Below are 18,288 nucleotides of genomic sequence, written 5' to 3' on the forward strand. Positions count from 1 at the left end.
GACATCCTGTCCTTCCTGAAAGACAGCCCTCTGGCTTGGAGTGCGGGGAGAAGGAGCCCGTGTTCTCGGGCTGCAATAACCTAGAGCAGAGTTTCTGCTTCACTGAAGTCGGGGTGGGGGAAAATGTGGGCATGGGTCTAGGGTCACATACCATAGACTCCAGCAGTTCTTACCAAGTTTTTGTAGATTTTTGTAGATGTTTCATTTGCTGTGTGCCCTTAGGGCCATTTCCAGAGACTTAAAAAATTAAAAAAAAAAAAAAATTCCACCAGTCTTACTAGAGAGCAGTCTGTGGAGTTCCTCATGCTGTTATGCCAGAAGTGGAACTCTGGACTGGGCCTGAGATCTTTCTATAAAGAGAAACTTAGCCCATGTCAGTTATTTGGTTCACAGTTTGTACAAGAAAGGCAGATTAAAGGTTCAACTCCTTTTTAACATTGCCTCAACACAGACCCAATTGGAAAGCTAAAACTGCTGCCTCCCCATTCCTCCTCTTTTCCAAGCCAAATCAAAGTGATGTGCCATCGTTCGTGTTACTCAGCTGAACTGTACTGAACTGAATCTTCATGGTGAGAGGGATCCAAGAGGTGTTATGTGGGCCATTTTCCTGAAAATAATTGTTTCTCGAATGGACACTGCATTGCAGAATGACTTCTGTGGGCTAACTTAAAAACTGACAATTTTGGGGCCGGCCCCATGGCCGAGTGGTTAAGTTTGAGCGCTCCGCTTTGGTGGCCCAGGGTTTCGCCAGTTCGCATCCTGGGCGTGGACCTAGCTCTGCTCATCAAGCCACGCTGAGGCGGCATCCCACATAGCACAACTAGAAGGACCCACAACTCAAATATACAACTGTGTACTAGGGGGCTTTGGGGAGAAGAAGGAAAAATTTTTTAAAAAGTAAAAAAAATTTTTTTTAATTGACAATTTTTTCACTTCTCTTTAGCCTACCCTTAGACCTGTCCGCCCCAGCAAACCCAATTCCCAATGGGCAGTGGGGGGTTGAGGATGGGGCAGGGTTTAGCTTTCATTGGCTCATTTTATCTGAAGACTCAGAGAAGAGAAGGTCTAACTATTTTATAACTAATTCCACTACTTTGCTTCCTTAGTAAACCAACTCCCAGAAACTGGCGTGCTTTTAAGTCCCCTTGATGAGTACACAGTTACCTTTTGAATCATGACATGTTTTGAGTGAGAAGATATTTGCTATCTGAACACTGGGCTTTGCTTCTATCTTCAAAGGGAGAAAAAACATTTGCAGGCTCAAACTTGTTTCACTTGTTGTACCAATCCTCAGACTTGCATAATCACAAACAGAATTTGGGAAATAAAATCTACAGACCACATTACGGTTTTCAAGATGCTTTACATCCACTATTTCAGATGGTTCTCTGGCCAACTCTATAGATAGATGTGGATGGTCTCCGTTTTATAGGTTAGGAAACTGAGGCTCGGAATACAGGGCTGATGATGGCCCATGTGGGGCCCTTGAGTGAATTAGAAAAAAGGTACCCTTTAAGACACTCTACTACCTTCTGCTGAAAAATTATCTCAATGAATATACAAATCTCTGCTGATTACAATACGAGCGGCACCCTTAGAGTTGGTCCACAACCTTCACAACAGTACCTGGCCGTCTTGCTGGAGAGGTTAAGGAATTTGTCTGAAATCAAAGGCCAGCAAGTGAAGGGGGCTGGGCTTAGAAGCCAAGTCCTTGCTCTTCTCATCCACTGTATTCTGACACCTCCCTGAGTCCCTCTCTTTAATGCACAGCTGACAGTCTTCATCAGAAAGGAAGGACGAAGCCCCGTGGAAATGAACTGGCTGAGGGGAGGAGCCCTCCTGAAGCCTTTGCTTCAGCCTCCCAGTGTTCTGAGAGGAGGAGCCAGGTAACTGTTGCTAACTGCCTTTTCCCCTCCATCTGGGCCGTAGGAATCAGGAGAATGAAGGCCTAACAGCCAGGAGGCTCCAGCCAGAATCGCATGGAGATCTACTTTACACACTTAAGCAGACAAGAGGACTTAAGACAGCCTGTGGGAATATGGTCCTAGGAGCCTTATATTGCCAAAAAACTAGCTTCTGGTTCCTTTTGTTCGTTTCTACTAGGGGTAGACTGCTTCGTTTGGGTCACCATGGATTTCTGAGCACACTTCCCAATGACTGCCACCTGGCCCAGTCTGACCTGTGTGTGGAAGCAGCGGCAATGAACGCATCTTCAGACATTCTACGTCCGCACTTTCCTCCTCACAGAGCCAGCTGTCTTTTGTTGTGGTATTGGTCCTAACATCTCGGGCAACAGACTCTCTTCTTCATTGTCTTTGGATTACAGAAAGCTCCCTTTGGTGGGAGGGAGTCAGGGTTTCATCCATGGCTGCAGTGACCCTTAAAAAAATCAGTTTACTTAAATGCGCCTAAAGGAATTGTTTGCTAAATTAAGGACAGAAATACCTTTACACAGGAACGATTAGAGGCCCTGTGGAGTCCAGAGGAATCTGGGAAAGAATTTCTAAATTTTCTGTTTCAGTTTCCATAAGGTACCAGGGTATGAAATTAATTTGCCCTTCTGTTTATACGTTTATTTAAGAAATATCGAGCACTAATTATATGTTAGAGAATCACCCCCTAGATTATCTTGATAGAGAAAGGAAAATTCTGGAGAAATGGTGGAGAGTCATTCCCAGGAATAGAGCTAGAAATTTTCCTGGATTAGTGGGTAAAGTTGTTTGGGACCACTAGGTGGTGATATTACATTATGAAAATGACACTCTCCCAAGACTAGAGGCCTCTGATTACTCAAAGAGACTTCTTTGCGAGTAAATGGAGGAAAAACACATTTCACCGTTTACATATGTGATCCATTTTACATGCTCAAGGGGACTGGTAGCTCCTGGAGCGACGGGGCTGTGTCTATTGCTATGGTCATCGTCCCGGGTTGTGTCCCTGGCATGTAGTGGGCACTATGTAAATGCTTGACAGATGAATGCGTTAGTCCTTGAATAATTTAGATTGTCATTGGAAGAACCATTTCAAGAGTGCGGCAAATTCTGGAACATGCCCAGAGGCTGAGGATTTGGGAAGTTGGGAGCTATCGATGATCCTCAGTTGGGCAGAGGCTCAGGGAGGCAGCATTTGGGAAGGTAGAAATAGCAAAAGCGATCTAGGCTCTTACTCTGCTTTGCATCTCCTAAATTTATCTTGAACAGATTTCACATGTTTAAAAATACAAGGCGGGTGTAAAACAACAAATTTGGATTTTTTTTTTCTTAAGGTTCTGTTATTACTTCTAAGGATGGTTCTGTCTTGGAAGGGATCTCCAAAAATAAGTTACTCTACTCTTCTCTGCCTCTCACTCACTGGTACATTTGTTCATTCAATGATTTATTTGTTAGTAATTTATTCATTCCACAAATATTAATTGAGCACCTATTATATGCAAAGCACTGGTCTAGGCTGTGTGATCACCTCTGACCTTTTCCTCTCGGGGCCCCTTTGAGTTCAGTTAATCACCAAACCATATTAGCTATAGCATCCAAATCCTTGCTCTTCTCTCTGTTTCTCCTGTTCTTTCCCTAGTCCGGGTCCCCATCTTCTTTCATCTGGGTTACCGTGTCAATGCCTGATCTTTACCGCTACATCCATTCTCCCATCTTTCCAACATGCAGATATGATCATGGGACTCCTTTCCTTAAGACTCTCCCTTGCCCTCAGGATCAAACCCAATCTCTCTGGCTTGTTTTACAAGCCTTACAAAGTAGGGCTGTGACCTGGTGGGCCCTGTTTGTCTCCCCAGCCCCAAATCTCCCCACTCCCACCTTGTTCTGTGAGCTCCAGCCACAATTTTTTCCTTTAGGTTCTTCCAATGAGCCCTGTCCTCTCTTACTTCAGACGGTTTTCCCTCGTACTTTTCCTTTAACCTTTACCAATCTTTTCTTCCTGCCTCTGCCTCTCAATCTTTAGGTCTCAGCTTACATGTTACTTATTTGGGGAAGCTTTTTCCGACCACCCTCAAGGTGGGGTTCCCCTCTTTCACTTTCCCTCCCTTAGCCTCTCTGGGTTCATAGCTTGTCAGTTGCTGTCCTCCATGGCCAGACTATGAGCTCTGTGAGTGGCATCTGTCTTCACTGCATATCTTTAGCATCTAGTTGAGTGCCTGCAACATTGTGAATGCTCAATAATATATGCTGAATGAGTGAATGAATAAAAAACACACAGGACGAGGCCGGCCCGGTGGCGCAGCAGTTAAGTTTACACGTTCTGCTTCTTGGCAGCCTGGGGTTCGCTGGTTCGAATCCCAGGTGTGGACATGGCACCACTTGGCACGCCATGCTGTGGTAGGCGTCCCACATAGAAAGTAGAGGAAGATGAGCATAGATGTTAGCTCAGGGCCAGCCTTCCTCAGCAAAATAAGAGGAGGACTGGCAGTAGTTAGCTCAGGGCTAATCTTCCTCAAAAAAAAAAAAAAACCCATATGACATATCTCCTTTCTCTAGGGAACATACAATGTAGCAGTGTGAGCTGAGTGGTACAAAGATAGAGCTGGTGATGAGAAGAAGGAGCTGGCAATTTGGATGCTACCATCTGAGGCTGAGTCAGGTTTTGGTGGATGGAGATGTTTGTGGAGGTGGCCTTTAGGTGGAGGGAAGTGACGCAGGTGGGAAAAGTTTGGGGGATGTGTAAGGAGTGTAGTGTCCTGTCTGGAAGGGTGGAGGGTAGGACTGGAGACAGCTTGTGACTACATTGTTCAGGGTCTCAACTGCCAGGCTGGAGAGAGTGGACCCTATTTGACAGCCACTGATGGCTTTGAATAGGGGTGCGATAGGATGAAATTAGTGCTTTAGGAAATGCTAATGCAATGGCAGTGAAACATGAATTTGACAGAGACCAGCAAGACCAGCGACACCAGTTAGGAGGCTATCAGAGAAGATGGGTGATCAGGGCCTGGATTATGTAGGTGGCCATAAGAACGGAAACAAAGGGATGTTGTGCAAAGAAAGAATTAGCAAGAACCTGAAAACTGGAAAGAAAGAGTGAGGGAGAGGAAGGAGTCAAAGAATTTTCAGCCTGATTCGGTGAGGTGCTGTCATTATCAGAAATTCTGAAGTCAAAAGGAAGAACCAGTTTAAGGAAAGACAAAAGAATTAATTCATCAAACCTTTACAGTGGAGTTATTGCTATATATGCTTTGCACTTATGGAAATTCAAGCAATGTGCAGGGTCCAAAAATGAAGCACAAGTGGCAGAGAGTGACAGAGAGCACATAATGCAACTGGTGGGGGGCTGTTCCAGCTCTGCCACTCAGTGAAAATACATCCCAGAGGGAGTGCAAGATGGGGAAGGTAAATTTGCTGTTCCCCTTTTGATTTATAATACCGTGTATATGTTATGAGTGACTAAGGGCTTATTTAAGGGTAATTTTGGCTGTTCACAATCTATGCTTTATATGCTGATTCTAGATCTGAATTCTCCGGCAAGATGTGGTTTTTTAAGATATGAGCCAGACACTGGGCTGGGCAGTTGGCAGCCACTAAGAAGACACATCGCAGTCACCGCATTAGAGTTGCTCACGGTCTAGTTGGGTAGAAAGATATGGAAGCAGACAGTTAGGGCTACATTCTGGGTGAGCAGCAGGGAGAGGACGGGTGCAGAGAGGAATGAGACTGTTGGTCAGTGTGTCAAAGCAGAGGTGGCCCTAGGCTCTGGAGTGGCGGGAGATCTGGGAGTCATCATCAGAAGAGGCGAGCGTAGTAACAGGATTGGATGAGATCCTGGAGGGGGAGAATATTGAGGAAGAAAGGGGACTAACAGGCAGAGTGGGTAACACTCTCTCACCAGAAGGCAGGAGAGCCATGAAAAGAGGAATTATCAGAGAAGTGGGAGGAAAACTAAGGCCAGGTGGCTGAAGACTGAGAAGATGTGATTTTCATCATTAGGGAGTCAATGGTGACCTCTGAGTGAACAGTTTCAGTAGAGTGGTGGGGGCAGAAAAAGGGGTCCAAGAGTGACTGGTAAGAATCTGGAAGCAAAGGGAATATGTGCCACTTCTCTCAGTTACAGCTCCAGTAAAAGCAACTAGACATATTCCCTAGTTCCCACTGAAACTTCCCTGGGGAATGTTTGTGACCTCTGTCCCTGTGTGATCTGCCACTGTCCACTGGAAGGGCTCTTCATCCTCACAGTACACTGATCCAGAAATAGGCATTGCTCTCCATGAGCCTTATATTCAAGCTTGAGTACAAGCCAGCTGAGCCACAGATCTTAGCTGTGGTTGCTGCATTTTATACTAAACATGTCCATATTATTTTCTTCCTTAAGTAGGTTCCACATTCCCACATGACTGCAAACGCTAACTTGCTAATAGCTTCCCTGGAGTTTGCTTCTTGCAATTATCTCATCAGAATGTAGACAAGGCAACATAGAACAATTTATTCCAGGATGCAGAGAGCTCTGGGTGTTTTTTAGTCAATGGTTCCTTATCCTGGTACTTTTAAAGAGATTTAAATAATAAGAAAAAACTCTTTTCTAGGTACCCACCTAGTTACCATTTCTGGTGTTCTCTTCATTCCTTTGTGTTCATCAAGCCTTCCCTATGGTATCATTTGCCTTCTGCCTGAAAAACTTTAACATTTCTTGTAGTTCAGGTTTGTCAATGATGAATTATTCAGCTTTTGTAATTCTGAGAAAATCTTTATTTTTGTCGGGTTTTTTTTTTTTTTTGGTGAGGAAGATTGGCCCTGAGCTAACATCTGTTGCCAATCTTCCTCTTTTTTACTTGAGGAAGACTGTTGCTGAGCTAACATCTGTGCCAATCTTCCTCTATTTTATGTGGGATACCCTCACAGTGTGGCTTGACAAGTGGTGCTAGGTCTGCGCCCAGGATCCAAGGCTATGAACCCCAGGCTGCCGAAGTGGAGCACGTGGACTTAACTACTACACCACTGTGCCAGCCTCTGCCTTCATTTTTGAAAGATATTTTTGCTGGGTAATGAACTCTAGGTTGGCAGTTTTATTCTTTTGATACTTTAAAGATGTTACTTCACTGTCTTCTGGTACATATTTCTGATAAGGAGTCCAATGTCATTCTTGTTTTTGTTTCTCTGTATGTAGTATGTTTTTTTCTGGCTGCTTTCAAGATTTTTCTCTTTTTTGCTTGTTCTAAGCAATTTGATCATGATATGCTTTGGTATACGTTTCTTCATGTTTCTTCTGCTTGCGGTTCATTGAGCTTCTTGGATTTGTGGGTTTATAGTTTTCATCAAATTTGGGAAATTTCCATGCACTATTTCTTCAAATATGTTCTCTGTCCCCTACTTCCTTCGGGGATTCCAATTTCATGTCTATTAGGCCGCTGGAAATTGTCCCACAGCTCACTGATGTTCTGTTCTTTTTTTGTGGTTGTTTTTCTCTTTGTGTTTCTTTTTGGATGGATCTATTGCTATGTCTTCAGGTTTACTAATCTTTTTCTTTTTCCTATAGTGTCTAATCTGTTGTTAATCCCATCTTGTGTATTTTTCCATCTCAGACATTATATTTTTCACCTCTTGATGTTTTATTTGGTCTCTTATATCTTCCACGTTTCTACTTAACATGCTCTTAAAGTGCTTCTTGAACATACGGAATACAGTTGTAATAATTATTTTAATGTGCTTGTCTACTAATTCTATCATCTGTGTCATTTCTGGGTTGGCTTCCATTGATTTTTCTCCTCATTATTGGTCACATTTTCCTGCTTCTTTCATGCCTGGTAACTTTTTATTGGACACCAGACATTGTGAATTTTACCTTGTTGGGTGTTGGCTATTTTTGTATTCCTACAAATATTCTGGAGCTTCTTCTGGGATGCAGTTAAGTTACTTAGAAACATTTTGATCCTTTGGGTTTTGCTTTTAAGCATTTTTGGATGGGACCAGAGCATCATTTAGCCTAAGGCTAATTATTCCCCACAACCGAGGCAAAATCCTTTTGAGTACCTACCCAATGCCCCATGAATTAGGAAGTCTTTCCACTCTGGCTGATGAGAATAAGAACTGTTCTTGGCTCTGTGCGAGCTTCCAGGGTTGTTCCCTCTAATTCTTTTGGGTGGTTCTTTCCTCAGCCTCGGGGTACTGTGCTCACACCCATGAGCTCATCAGTGCTTAGCTGAAGATTTGAGGGGAGATCCTCTGCGGATCTCTGAGTTGTCTCTTTGCGCAGCTTTTCCCTCTCTGGGACTCTGTCCTGTGAACTCCAGCTGCCTGGCCTCCTGAGAAACTCAACTCAGGGACCTGGAGTTGGCCTAGGTTCCCTCTCCCTTTTAGAAAGTGCCCTGGGGCTCACCTGGCTGGTTTTCTGTTTCTCAGGGATCACTGCCCTTCGTTGTTTGATGTCATATCTTGAAAACCATTGTTTCATATATTTTGTTTTAGGTGTTCATTGTTTTAGGAGTTTCAGGTGAGAGGGAAAATCCAGTCCTTGTTATTCCATCTTGGCTGGAAGCAGAAGTTACATTATTCTTTTAGTTTGAAAACCTTTTTGAGGGCCTCTGGAGCCCTTCACTATACCTAGCCAAGTTGCTTGTTATCACGCCAGAAAAAGGGGTGCTTCTTAAAAAGGCCTTCCAACACAACTACAAGGACCTGGAGCCATTTTAGGAGAGACAGGGCCCTCTGCTTTTCTTTTCTGGCTCTTGTCAAATCTTTGGCTTTTATTTTCAGACTCAGCTTACTATTTCACATTCCTTTGGCAGAGAAGGTTTTGGCCTCTTCTGCTTTGAAACAACACCTCTCAGCTCACTTGAAATCTCGCATTTTTTTACTTGGTTCCCACTTAGACCCTATTTGTGTATTTAGGTCACCAAAGGCTTCTACATCTGAGGCAAATTAAAGTTTCTCAGTGGTATTTACAGCCACTAACATCTGCTCCTGTAGAGAACCGCTAACCCTAAGATGCTGTGTTCTACCGTGAAGATGAATTGCAGACATACTTTTAAAAGGCAAATCCTGCATTTCAAGGGTGAATAAAATACCCCTTAACAAAGCAGTCCAGCTGGTTAAATTTAGGACAAGAAAAAACCTGACCCAAGAATATTCTCTGGATTTGAGCCCAGGGTATTTTTCCTTTTAGAAGTGAATTTGGTACATTTTCATTCATGTGGAGCTGTTGCCTCCCAGCATTTTATTCTGGGATGGAAGGTCAACAATGACTGCATTGTTGCTAAATCCAATGGACACTTCTCAGTTATTAGCCTACTTGACCTCTCTACAGTATTTCACATTGTTGACGATTATCTCCTTCTTAATACACTCCTTGGCTTTCTTTCTCTCTTTTTGGCCTTTCCTCCTCTGCCTGTCTTTTCAGTTGGTAGTCTTCTGGGTTCTTTCCTGAGCCTTTTTCTCACGTTAAACATTCTCCTTGGGCTCTCTTATCCAGGCCCATGGCTTCACTGGGAATTCTAAATTTATATTTCCAGCCTAAGGTCTTTCCTGAATTTATGTCCAATATATTCAACAATTCACTTGACACCTTCACTTGGACAGCACAAAGGTGACTCACCCTTAGCAGGCTCACATCATTGAACTCATCATGTCTCCCCTCAGTTCAGCCCTCCCTGCCATGTTCTCCATTTTTGTAAAGGGCTCTTCTGAACATCTAATTTCTCGACCCAGGATTCCTGGCATTTTATCTTCCAGTCAATCACCCAGTCTTATTGATTCTACCTCTTTCCATCCCTACTGCTGCTATACTAGTTTGGCCACTATCACCTTTTCCCTGGACTCCTGGAAAAGATGCCACCTAACTACTTTCTGCTTCCAACCCTCATGCTACCCGCCCCTCCCCCCCCCCCCCCCAAATCCATTGTTTCACACTCTAGGCAGAGGCATCTTTCTAAAATACAAATTAAAGCCTTTTGGGATCTTGCTTAAAATCTTTTGAGACTGCCCTTTGCTCTCAGGATAAAGCCCAAGTTGGTTTTAATAATATACGATGCCTTGTGTGATGTTTACCTTCTTGTGTATTAGTTCATGTATATTACTTCCTCCCACACACTCTAACTTCCCTGCCACACTTTCCATTGTTCAGTTCCTCAAATGTCAATGCTTCTCTCATTTTCTGGCCTCTGTGTGTTTTGTTCTTCCTGCCTGTAACCCTTCCTTCACCTCCTTTCCTTGGCTAAATCATCCTTCGAGTCACTTTCTTCCAGAGGTCTTCTCTGACTTCCTTACCACTTTGCTCTGCCCAGCTCCCCAGACAAAGTGAGACGTTAATCTGTTTTTCCAGAGGCTGCCATGTTGCCTCTAGTGGAACACTCAGCCAATCTCCCACTAGACTGTAAACTCCCTCTCGTTCACTTCTGTATCCCCAGCGCTCAGTGTGAGGCTCAGCACAACTGAGGTGCTTAGCTTAGCAAACATTTGCTGCATTGGATTTTCATGTGTCAGTAGCCCTGCAGGTCTCAGGCCTACTGGTTTATAGTCCAGCCACTCTGAGCAGGATTGGGGAGGAAGAGGACATTCTGTAGTGGTTCTTTGGCTGGATTCTTGTTTCTCTACTGTTTCTTTACTACTTTAGCAGTCAGATTCAGTTAACCACTCTGAATCTTAGTTGCCTCCTCTATAAATACAAATGCTTGAACTTCCTGAAGGCAAACGGGGGGACCAAATGATCTTTTTCTTTTTTCTTCTTTAGGTTACTAATATTTTATGCATTAGTCAATCACATTTCCTCTCTTGTGCAATGATTATTCTTGTTCCCTGGTACATTTATATTCTTCTTACTGATTTGAAAGACTTCTTCGTACATATATACATATTTGCTATATATTTTATAAATATTTTAAATTCATTTTTTAATTTAAAAAATATTATTTTTTATGGCTATAGAAAAGCATTTAATTTTTTTCATTCCATTCTTAGCTCACTTGCTGTACAGAAATGGGTAGTGGGCCAGATTTGGCCTATAGGCGTTGTTTGCCATCCCCTGCGCTGATTTGAACTATCTTTGCATTCCTGGAATGAATACCACTTCATCACGAATATACTGCTGGATCTGATTTGCTAATATTTTATTTAGGATTTTTGTGTCTATATTAATAAGATTCGTCTAGCAGAGATTTCAAACTAGTTATAGGGCAGAGATGTATTTTATTTGGCCTACATAATATTTTTAAAATTTTGAATGACTAGCCAATGTTAAAAAATTGGGAGGCATTGTATTTAAATGAGAGATTTCTTTAAAAAAAGGAATGTGGCAAAACTTAGAGAATGTGGGCCCAGTTTTGTCATATTTTAAATAGATTTTCTCTATGTATATTTTCTATTTCATTAATTTCTCTCTGTCTATAGTTTTCTGTTGCTAACATTATCTGGTTTTTGTCTTTGCCTAGCCTTGTAGCTAGCACTGACAAATCTTCCAGTTTTTTTTTTTCCCAGTTCTGAACCAGTTTAAATGACATAGGCGTTATCTGTTTCTTGAAGGTCTTACAGAATTGGCTTCTAAAACTATCTAGGTTTTCTATAGTTTTGTCAGGTACAATTTTGATTTCCTTTTGTAGTTTATCTATGGTTAGTGATCTATTAAAAATTTCAACTCTTGTATCAGTTTTAGCAATGAATACTTTCTAGAAAATCATCCATTTTTTCCCCAGATTTTCCAAGTTATAGAATAAGGTTGCAATGGTTTTCTCTTACAATTTAAAGAGTTACGTTTGTATCTTGGCTATCTTTCTCTTTCCTAAACTTGATTATGTGTAGTTTTCTTTGTTTTTCCAGAGTTCTATTTTATTGGTCTTTTCAAAGAACCAGACTTAGATTTTATTTTTGAAGTCTATTTTTTAAAAATAAACTTCAACTTTAACTCTTATTTTATTTTAAAGTTTTCATGTTAATTAATGTGGTCCTTTTCTAATTTTTTGAAATCAATCTTTAAAAGATTTTGAAAACCTTTCTTGTTTTCTAAATAAAATCATTTTTCCCCTTGAACTTTCTATTCTGTTCCATTGATCTGCTTGTTTTCTTTCTGATACTACATTATTATAATACTGCTTACCATCCTAGTCCACTTTATTATTATTTTTCAAAATTTTTTGGATATTGGGCCAGATGATATCTTAAAAGGCACTGATTCTTTGATAACTAACGTGAAACGCACCCAAATGAATACCTTTAGTTCCTTCACTCTGAACCCAAATAGTCCCTATTCTTCTAGATAGTCAGTCTTTAAAAATGCCTATAATCAATCATTGTGTGTGAATGTGGTTTACGTATGTGGTGTATTTAAATGTTTTGTGTGTGTGCTTGTGTGGTGTGTGTCTATTTGCTTGTACATGTGCATAGGATGCATGTATAGTGTGTGGGATGTGTTTGTATATATGTGTGAGGCGTGTATGTAGTGTGTGTGTGGTGTGTGTGTGTATATATGGTGTGTGTGTTGTCAACTTAAAAAGAAAATTTGCCTGTTATTTTATCCCCAAAATGAATTTATTCGGGAGTAGCTAAAAGAATTGCAATTCAGGGTGTGCACCCTATGGCAAACCTTAGGTAAATCCAGCAAACAAAGGAGGGGAGTGGCTTGTATAGAGAAAAATAGGGAGTAGGAAGGGCTGTTCTAAATGAGAGTGCATTGGGGGAAAGTAGCAGTTCAGCGCTGCAGTGCCTTCTCGTTGGCTGAGCTGCAGCGTTTCTCATTGGCTGGGCTGTCACCGGGTGGGGAGAGAAATCTTCCGTCAGTAGTTTTATATCCTGTCCAAGATGCAAGCCGCCCTTGCTTCCTGTTGGGTGTAATTGATGATGTGTGCCAGGGCGTAAGAGCTCCCCCTCAGGCCTTCCACACTCCAACTTAAGGTTTTTTTGGTTAATTTACACGGTATGTATATGGTGTATTTGTGTATATACATGGGAAATGTTATAGTACATATATGTGTGCAGAGTGTGTTTGTGTTGTGTGTGTAGTATCTTTATGTACGTGTGGAGTTTGTGCAAGGTGTAAGAGAGATACCAAGGCCCAGGGCCAGGGGGTGCTAGAGTGCTCAGGGCATGTCAGAAAGCTAGGCGTGGTCCTCAAACTCCCCTGCCTTCTTGGGGAAAGCAGAGCCATAACCTCGATCCTTTCTGGATGTCCCCTGTGAACAGCAGTGTGGGTTAATGGGGTCAGTCTCTCCTGCGGTGTCGCTGCTCACACTCCACTCACTAATGTCCTCCCTCTCCTGAGAAAAGAGAGACCTGCCCCTTTAAGAGAAGGAAGCTTCCATTGCCCCACTAAGTAAGGGGGCCTTACTGTTGGTGGTGAAGGTGGTGATGGAGCCACTAGAGGGGTCAGATCAGGATCAGGATGGCATTGGAGTCTCCTAACTGAATAGCGTAGCTGCCGAGTGGGGCAGAAGGAGTCAGGAGGGAGCTTGCAAGGCAGTGGGACCTTTGTCCTGGGTGAGTGTGAAGTGCCCATTATGGGCCCTAGTCTTTTCTCTCCCAGGCCACATTCAGATAGTACAACTCTGCCCAGCTCTCTTGCTGGCTCCTACTCCGCTAACTGTGCACCTGCAGGTCACTTACAGCCTCCTGAGTCCGTGGTGGTCTTCCCCAGTGCAGGCTCTACAGTAGTCCCTCGCAGAGTATGAAGGGGCACTGTCACCTTGGGCACATCACTCTCCTCTTCCCTGTGGACCTCCCTTTGCCCTGGCTCCGGAACACCCATGCTTTCTAATTCCTACTGGGGGTGAACACCCCTCTCAGGGAGCATCCTCGGGCCATGCCTATCTCATGCTCCCATCCTGCTCCTGCAGGTCTACAGCACCACAGCCTCTGTGTCCTGTCTGCATCCTGTGGCTTGAGCCTGAGGTTGCCCATTTTCCTTGGCCGGATGGAGTGGCAGAGCCAGGATATCTCCATGCCCAGAAAGGACACCTGCACTCAGACTTCCCCAGCCAGAAGGAAGATCGGGCATGCTCAAGTCCAGGGTGCAGGTAAGTCCATCTGCCGTTGGGTTGGGGCCAGTGGAGTAGGCCTGCCCCTGCTAAGGGCAGTGCTCATGGTGTGGGGGTTGGAGGAAGAGCAGACCAGGGCTTCACAAAGTGCCAGGATTCCAACAATCCACGGGCCTTTATGTGACTCATTTGCACTCGACCACTAGTTTGCTGATTTCAGGGCTCCTTCTCCAGTTTCCTCTCCCTGCTGGTGGCCAGCTGGCCCTGTGGCATCTAGTTTCCTTACCTGCCTCAAGAAAGCAGGTCTGCTATCTCCACTTGCTGTTGGCCATGAGGCAGGTGTGGAGGAAGGAAGAACAGAAGGAGGATGGCTTTGGGGCACACAGGCCTGGGTTCAGATTTCAGCTCTGCCAACCTCGGACAAGTCACCTTGTCCCTCTCTGCCTGAGGTTCAGACTTATCCCTGGTAAACTGGGGCTGATACTTCCTAGAGTTAGTGTGAAGATTAAATGAGAGGATGTGTGTAAATTGCCCAGCGCAGCCCCTGGTACGTGGTACTCACTTATAACTTTGCTCCCTACTTTCTCTTTCGCATTCCCCAACCTCATCTTGAGTGGATCACTGAGCCGCAAATATCCATTTGGCAACTTCCGACGCTTCCCATTTTTAGCTTTACACGAGACCAGCAGCTTTCCCTCCCACGGCAGCCACAGTCAGAGATGTGCAGAGCAGATGTCTTGGTGTGAAACTGCTCCCGGGAGGCAGCCTGGGAATGTTTGCCGACAAAGCAGTGAGGGGCTGACCTTCCTTCCAGCTCTGCCTGCTCGCACCAGGCTCTGGAGACTGAAGGCGCCTACTCGCTTCGCGTCCTGTACCTTCCTGTCTCCTCAGATGCTGATGCCTGTCCTCCTGTCCCATGGCACCAGGCTGCGGATGGGGGGCTGAAGGCTGGCTGGAGCAAGCTGCTCTGGTCTGGACCTGTGCCAGGCTGCTCTCACCCAGGAGGAGGCTCAAGAGGGACATGGAGAGGGCAGGGTTTGGGAAGGGGCTGCAGCCTGGTGGGCGCGGCTGGCCCAAGTGTGGAGAACAGTTTGCTAAATCCCACTGCACTGGGCCAGGAGGATGCTCCTTTGCCCTTCCTTAGGTTGGGTGATTACAGGTCTGAGCTTCAAAGCATCCGAGAATCCTGGCTAATTGCTGGCCTGGGGGAGCTGGGCGAGCAGGCCTAGCTCGCTGAGTGGGCACGCCAGGGGCTCCGGGGTGGGCACCTCTACTCTGGAGCCAGGAGCCCTGGTGTGGGCGCCCAGTCCTGATGGCTCCTGGGGGAGGCCTGCCGTCCCTCGCCGAGGCCGCCTCCCCTCCGGCCCAGTGGCTGCTCGGTCAGGTGGAAATCTCCCCATTCAAACGGGCGCGGGCCAATCAGGGCGGGCGCGCCCGGCCCGTTCAAACGCGGCGCAGCCCGGCCTCCCGCGCCCGCCTAGGAGCGGCTGGCGCGGGGGGCGGTGGACCTGCTGCCTCGGTTACTGCGGAGCAACACAGACGCCTCGGGTTACAGGCGCTGCTGTGGCCCCAGCGGCCGCCATGGAGCGCGCCCTGCACCGCGTCTCCCTCGGGAGCCGGCGTGCCCACCCGGACTTGTCCTTCTACCTCACCACCTTTGGTAAGTGCCCGCTCGGGCCGGCCGCTCCACCCTGCTGCAGCGGCCAGAAAGGGCCACCCCATGGTGACAGGTGAGGCCGCGCGCTGGCGATCCTTCGTTTGAGGGGCACCTCCTCTGGGCCCCTTTCTCCTGTCATCACCCAGGAGGGGCTCAGGGCACAGGCTCAGGCGAGCAAGCCGCTGGGCATCAATCTGCTGCCTGGCTGCTGGTGCCAAGTGTGGTTGGTTCTGCCTCACTTGGCTGGAATAATCACGCCCCAGTTAATCTTTCAGAGACCCAGTTTGTCACCACTGAAATTCCCATTAGCCAGCAGCTCAGGGTTAAACCAAGGTCTTGTTACTACATCTCAAGAACTCCTCCGTCCTGTTTCCTTTGGCTCAGGGACGGGACAGGTGCCAGGTCAGCCCAGGTGGCCTTGGCTCCTTCTGGGCTCACCTTGGAACCTGCAGTGTGACTGCTCCAAGGGATATCTGACCTCCAGCTGAGATGGGAGAACTCTCCCCTCTGGGAACCACCAGGCTCTCAGGAGGGACATGGGGCTGGCCTGGGGGCTTGACGTTGACAGAAATGGGCAGCAGGCTCCTGTTCCCAAGCCCTTGGATAGCAGGACTGGGTTCTTCCCAAGAACGACTGGGCAGCAACTGCCCCAGTGGTCTGGGCAAAGCCACCTTCCGAGGAGCCATAGTACAGATAACAGCCCTGTCCCAGAACACAGCCCTTCACAGCCCTGCCTTTCCTCACTGGTTCTGCAGCTCCCTGTGGAGAGGGGCTTACGTTTCCTCTCTGAAGACTTGAGATCCAGAGAGAGGATGGTCTCCCTGTGAGCCAGGGCAGAGCTGGTACCTGAGCTCAAGCCTGGGGAAACGACCAGTCCAGCACATTTTTTTGGGAACTTGTGTACAGTTTTCTTGATGAAGGTTGGGGCAGTTACTGCCACATAACTGGACTTTGACCAGATTTCAAAGGCAGAGCACCCAGGGAGTTAGGCCCTCCCTGGGATTCCGGCTCTCCTACTCTCAGGCTTACCTCTTGGCACACTTAGCTCTTCACAACCTGCCTTTTTCTCTAGGGGCAGAGGGAGTGATGGAAAAGCAGTGGCTTGGCCCCTCGAAATGGCCTGTGGTCTGGCATCCTGGAATTCACTGGTCCAGCTGGTGGAGGAGAACAGCAAGAGTTATTAACTAGCCACTGTTTGTTGAGCACTTACCGTGAGCCATGCCTTGTGTCAAGAGCTTTACCTGCCTTATCACACTGAACCCGCCCAGCCCTTGCAGGCAGTTCCTGTTAACCGCATTGGGATGTGGGACTCTGCCAAACAAGGGAGGTTTCCGGGCTGATCTGAATTGGTAGGGCTGGCGTGGTCGGGAAAGAGTGTCAGGGAACTGTTAAACCCCATTACCTTAGCTGTGTCCTGTTTAAAAAGCAAAAATACGTTTCGTCGTCTTTCCCTCCTTATTATCACGGTAAGATGTATTCGTTGTTGAAAACTTAGTGAAAAGAAGGAAGTGAAAATTACCTGTAGTGTGACTCCCATTGTTAACATTTTGGCTTATATCCTTCCAGAGTTGTTTCTGTGTGTGTGTGTGTGTGTTTGTTTGTGTCTGATTTTAACAGAATTGAGATCCTATCGTATGTACAGTTTGTAACTCATTTCTTCTCCTTAATGGTGTGATGTGACTGTTTCCTTGCATCAGTCCATATTCTTCTACTGAATAAATCAAATCTGGGAAGTTGGGGAGGGTCCAGCCCAGCAGGGAGTGGGTGCCCTGCCCAGCCCTGGCCTCAGGGATCTCTTAGATCTCTCCGAGGACACTGATCGACGCTGGAAAAGTTCTCTCCTGTTTCCTGCATTAACTCTGTTTCCTTGACGAACGCCGCTCCCCTTTCAGGCTGCTGAGTGATTTTTGCTTGTCTGCTCACGAATGAAGATGTCTATCAGTGGTTCCCAAACCTGGCCAGCCGTCAGAAGCACCTGGGGAGCCTGCTAACACACAGGTCCCTAGGATCGTCTCTCAGAGATTCCAGTTTAATGGGTGTGGGGTGGAACCTGAGATTCTGTCATTTTAAGAAGTCATGGAAGTATTCAGCTATGGATTCAAACTTGGTTTGGCCAGCTAACATGGACTCCGTTAACTGTGAAGGTCTTTGCTAAGTTTTCCTCAGTTCACTGGCCTGTCCCCAACGTAGCAGGTAGCTCGTGGCCTTCACCAGTGGGCTCTGCCCCGGTAGAACCAGAGGAAGGTGCTGCCCAGCTGGCAATTCCCTGAGACAAACATTTAAAGGGAGCTTCAGCATCTCTGGAAATAGAAAGAGACACCATTGTTCTGAGCAGAACTCCCTTCAGCGAGAGTGCCATACAGGACATGCTGTGGTTTCTGTATTGTGTGTGTAGGCGCATGAGTTCAAGCCCTAGTCCCCAGTACGGGGTGTATAGCATTAGTTGGCCCTACACAGCTTTCTAGGGAGGTGGCCTGGCTTCAGGGGAGGGGAGTTTGTAAACCAGGGCTGGAACCCAACTCCTCCAAGGGATGTCTTCTTTATAAGATCTGGTGTAATTTGAAGGAACCATTATAGGGGTACCTAAGTTTTTTCTTCCTTCAGCATGATCTCTTTTGATTTTATTAATATATTTGTGAACTTTTGAAAAAACTTCATTGAGATATAATTCACATACGTACAATTCACTGATATGAAGTGTACAATTGAATGGTTTTTAGGATATTCACAGAGTTGGGTA

At 45.8% G+C, this 18,288-nt stretch overlaps 1 protein-coding gene across 7 annotated transcripts in view; it reads left to right on the top strand.

Annotated features, from left to right (window-relative positions):
• Window positions 1-1,713: 1,713 nt before the first annotated feature.
• The window catches only part of RGS3 (regulator of G protein signaling 3), a 132,323-nt gene continuing 115,748 nt past the window's right edge, over window positions 1,714-18,288 (top strand). Inside the window, exons 1-3 of one of the 7 annotated variants that reach the window (XM_070595113.1) lie at window positions 1,714-1,886; window positions 2,104-2,268; window positions 13,751-13,930. In XM_070595113.1, the coding sequence (XP_070451214.1) occupies window positions 13,828-13,930 (103 nt within the window). In that variant the 5' untranslated portion in view covers window positions 1,714-1,886; window positions 2,104-2,268; window positions 13,751-13,827. The other 6 variants (XM_070595114.1, XM_070595112.1, XM_070595111.1 and 3 more) reach the window with 6 other exon arrangements.

Source organism: Equus przewalskii, chromosome 26, assembly GCF_037783145.1.
Source record: "Equus przewalskii isolate Varuska chromosome 26, EquPr2, whole genome shotgun sequence".
Taxonomy (NCBI): Eukaryota; Metazoa; Chordata; class Mammalia; order Perissodactyla; family Equidae; genus Equus; species Equus przewalskii.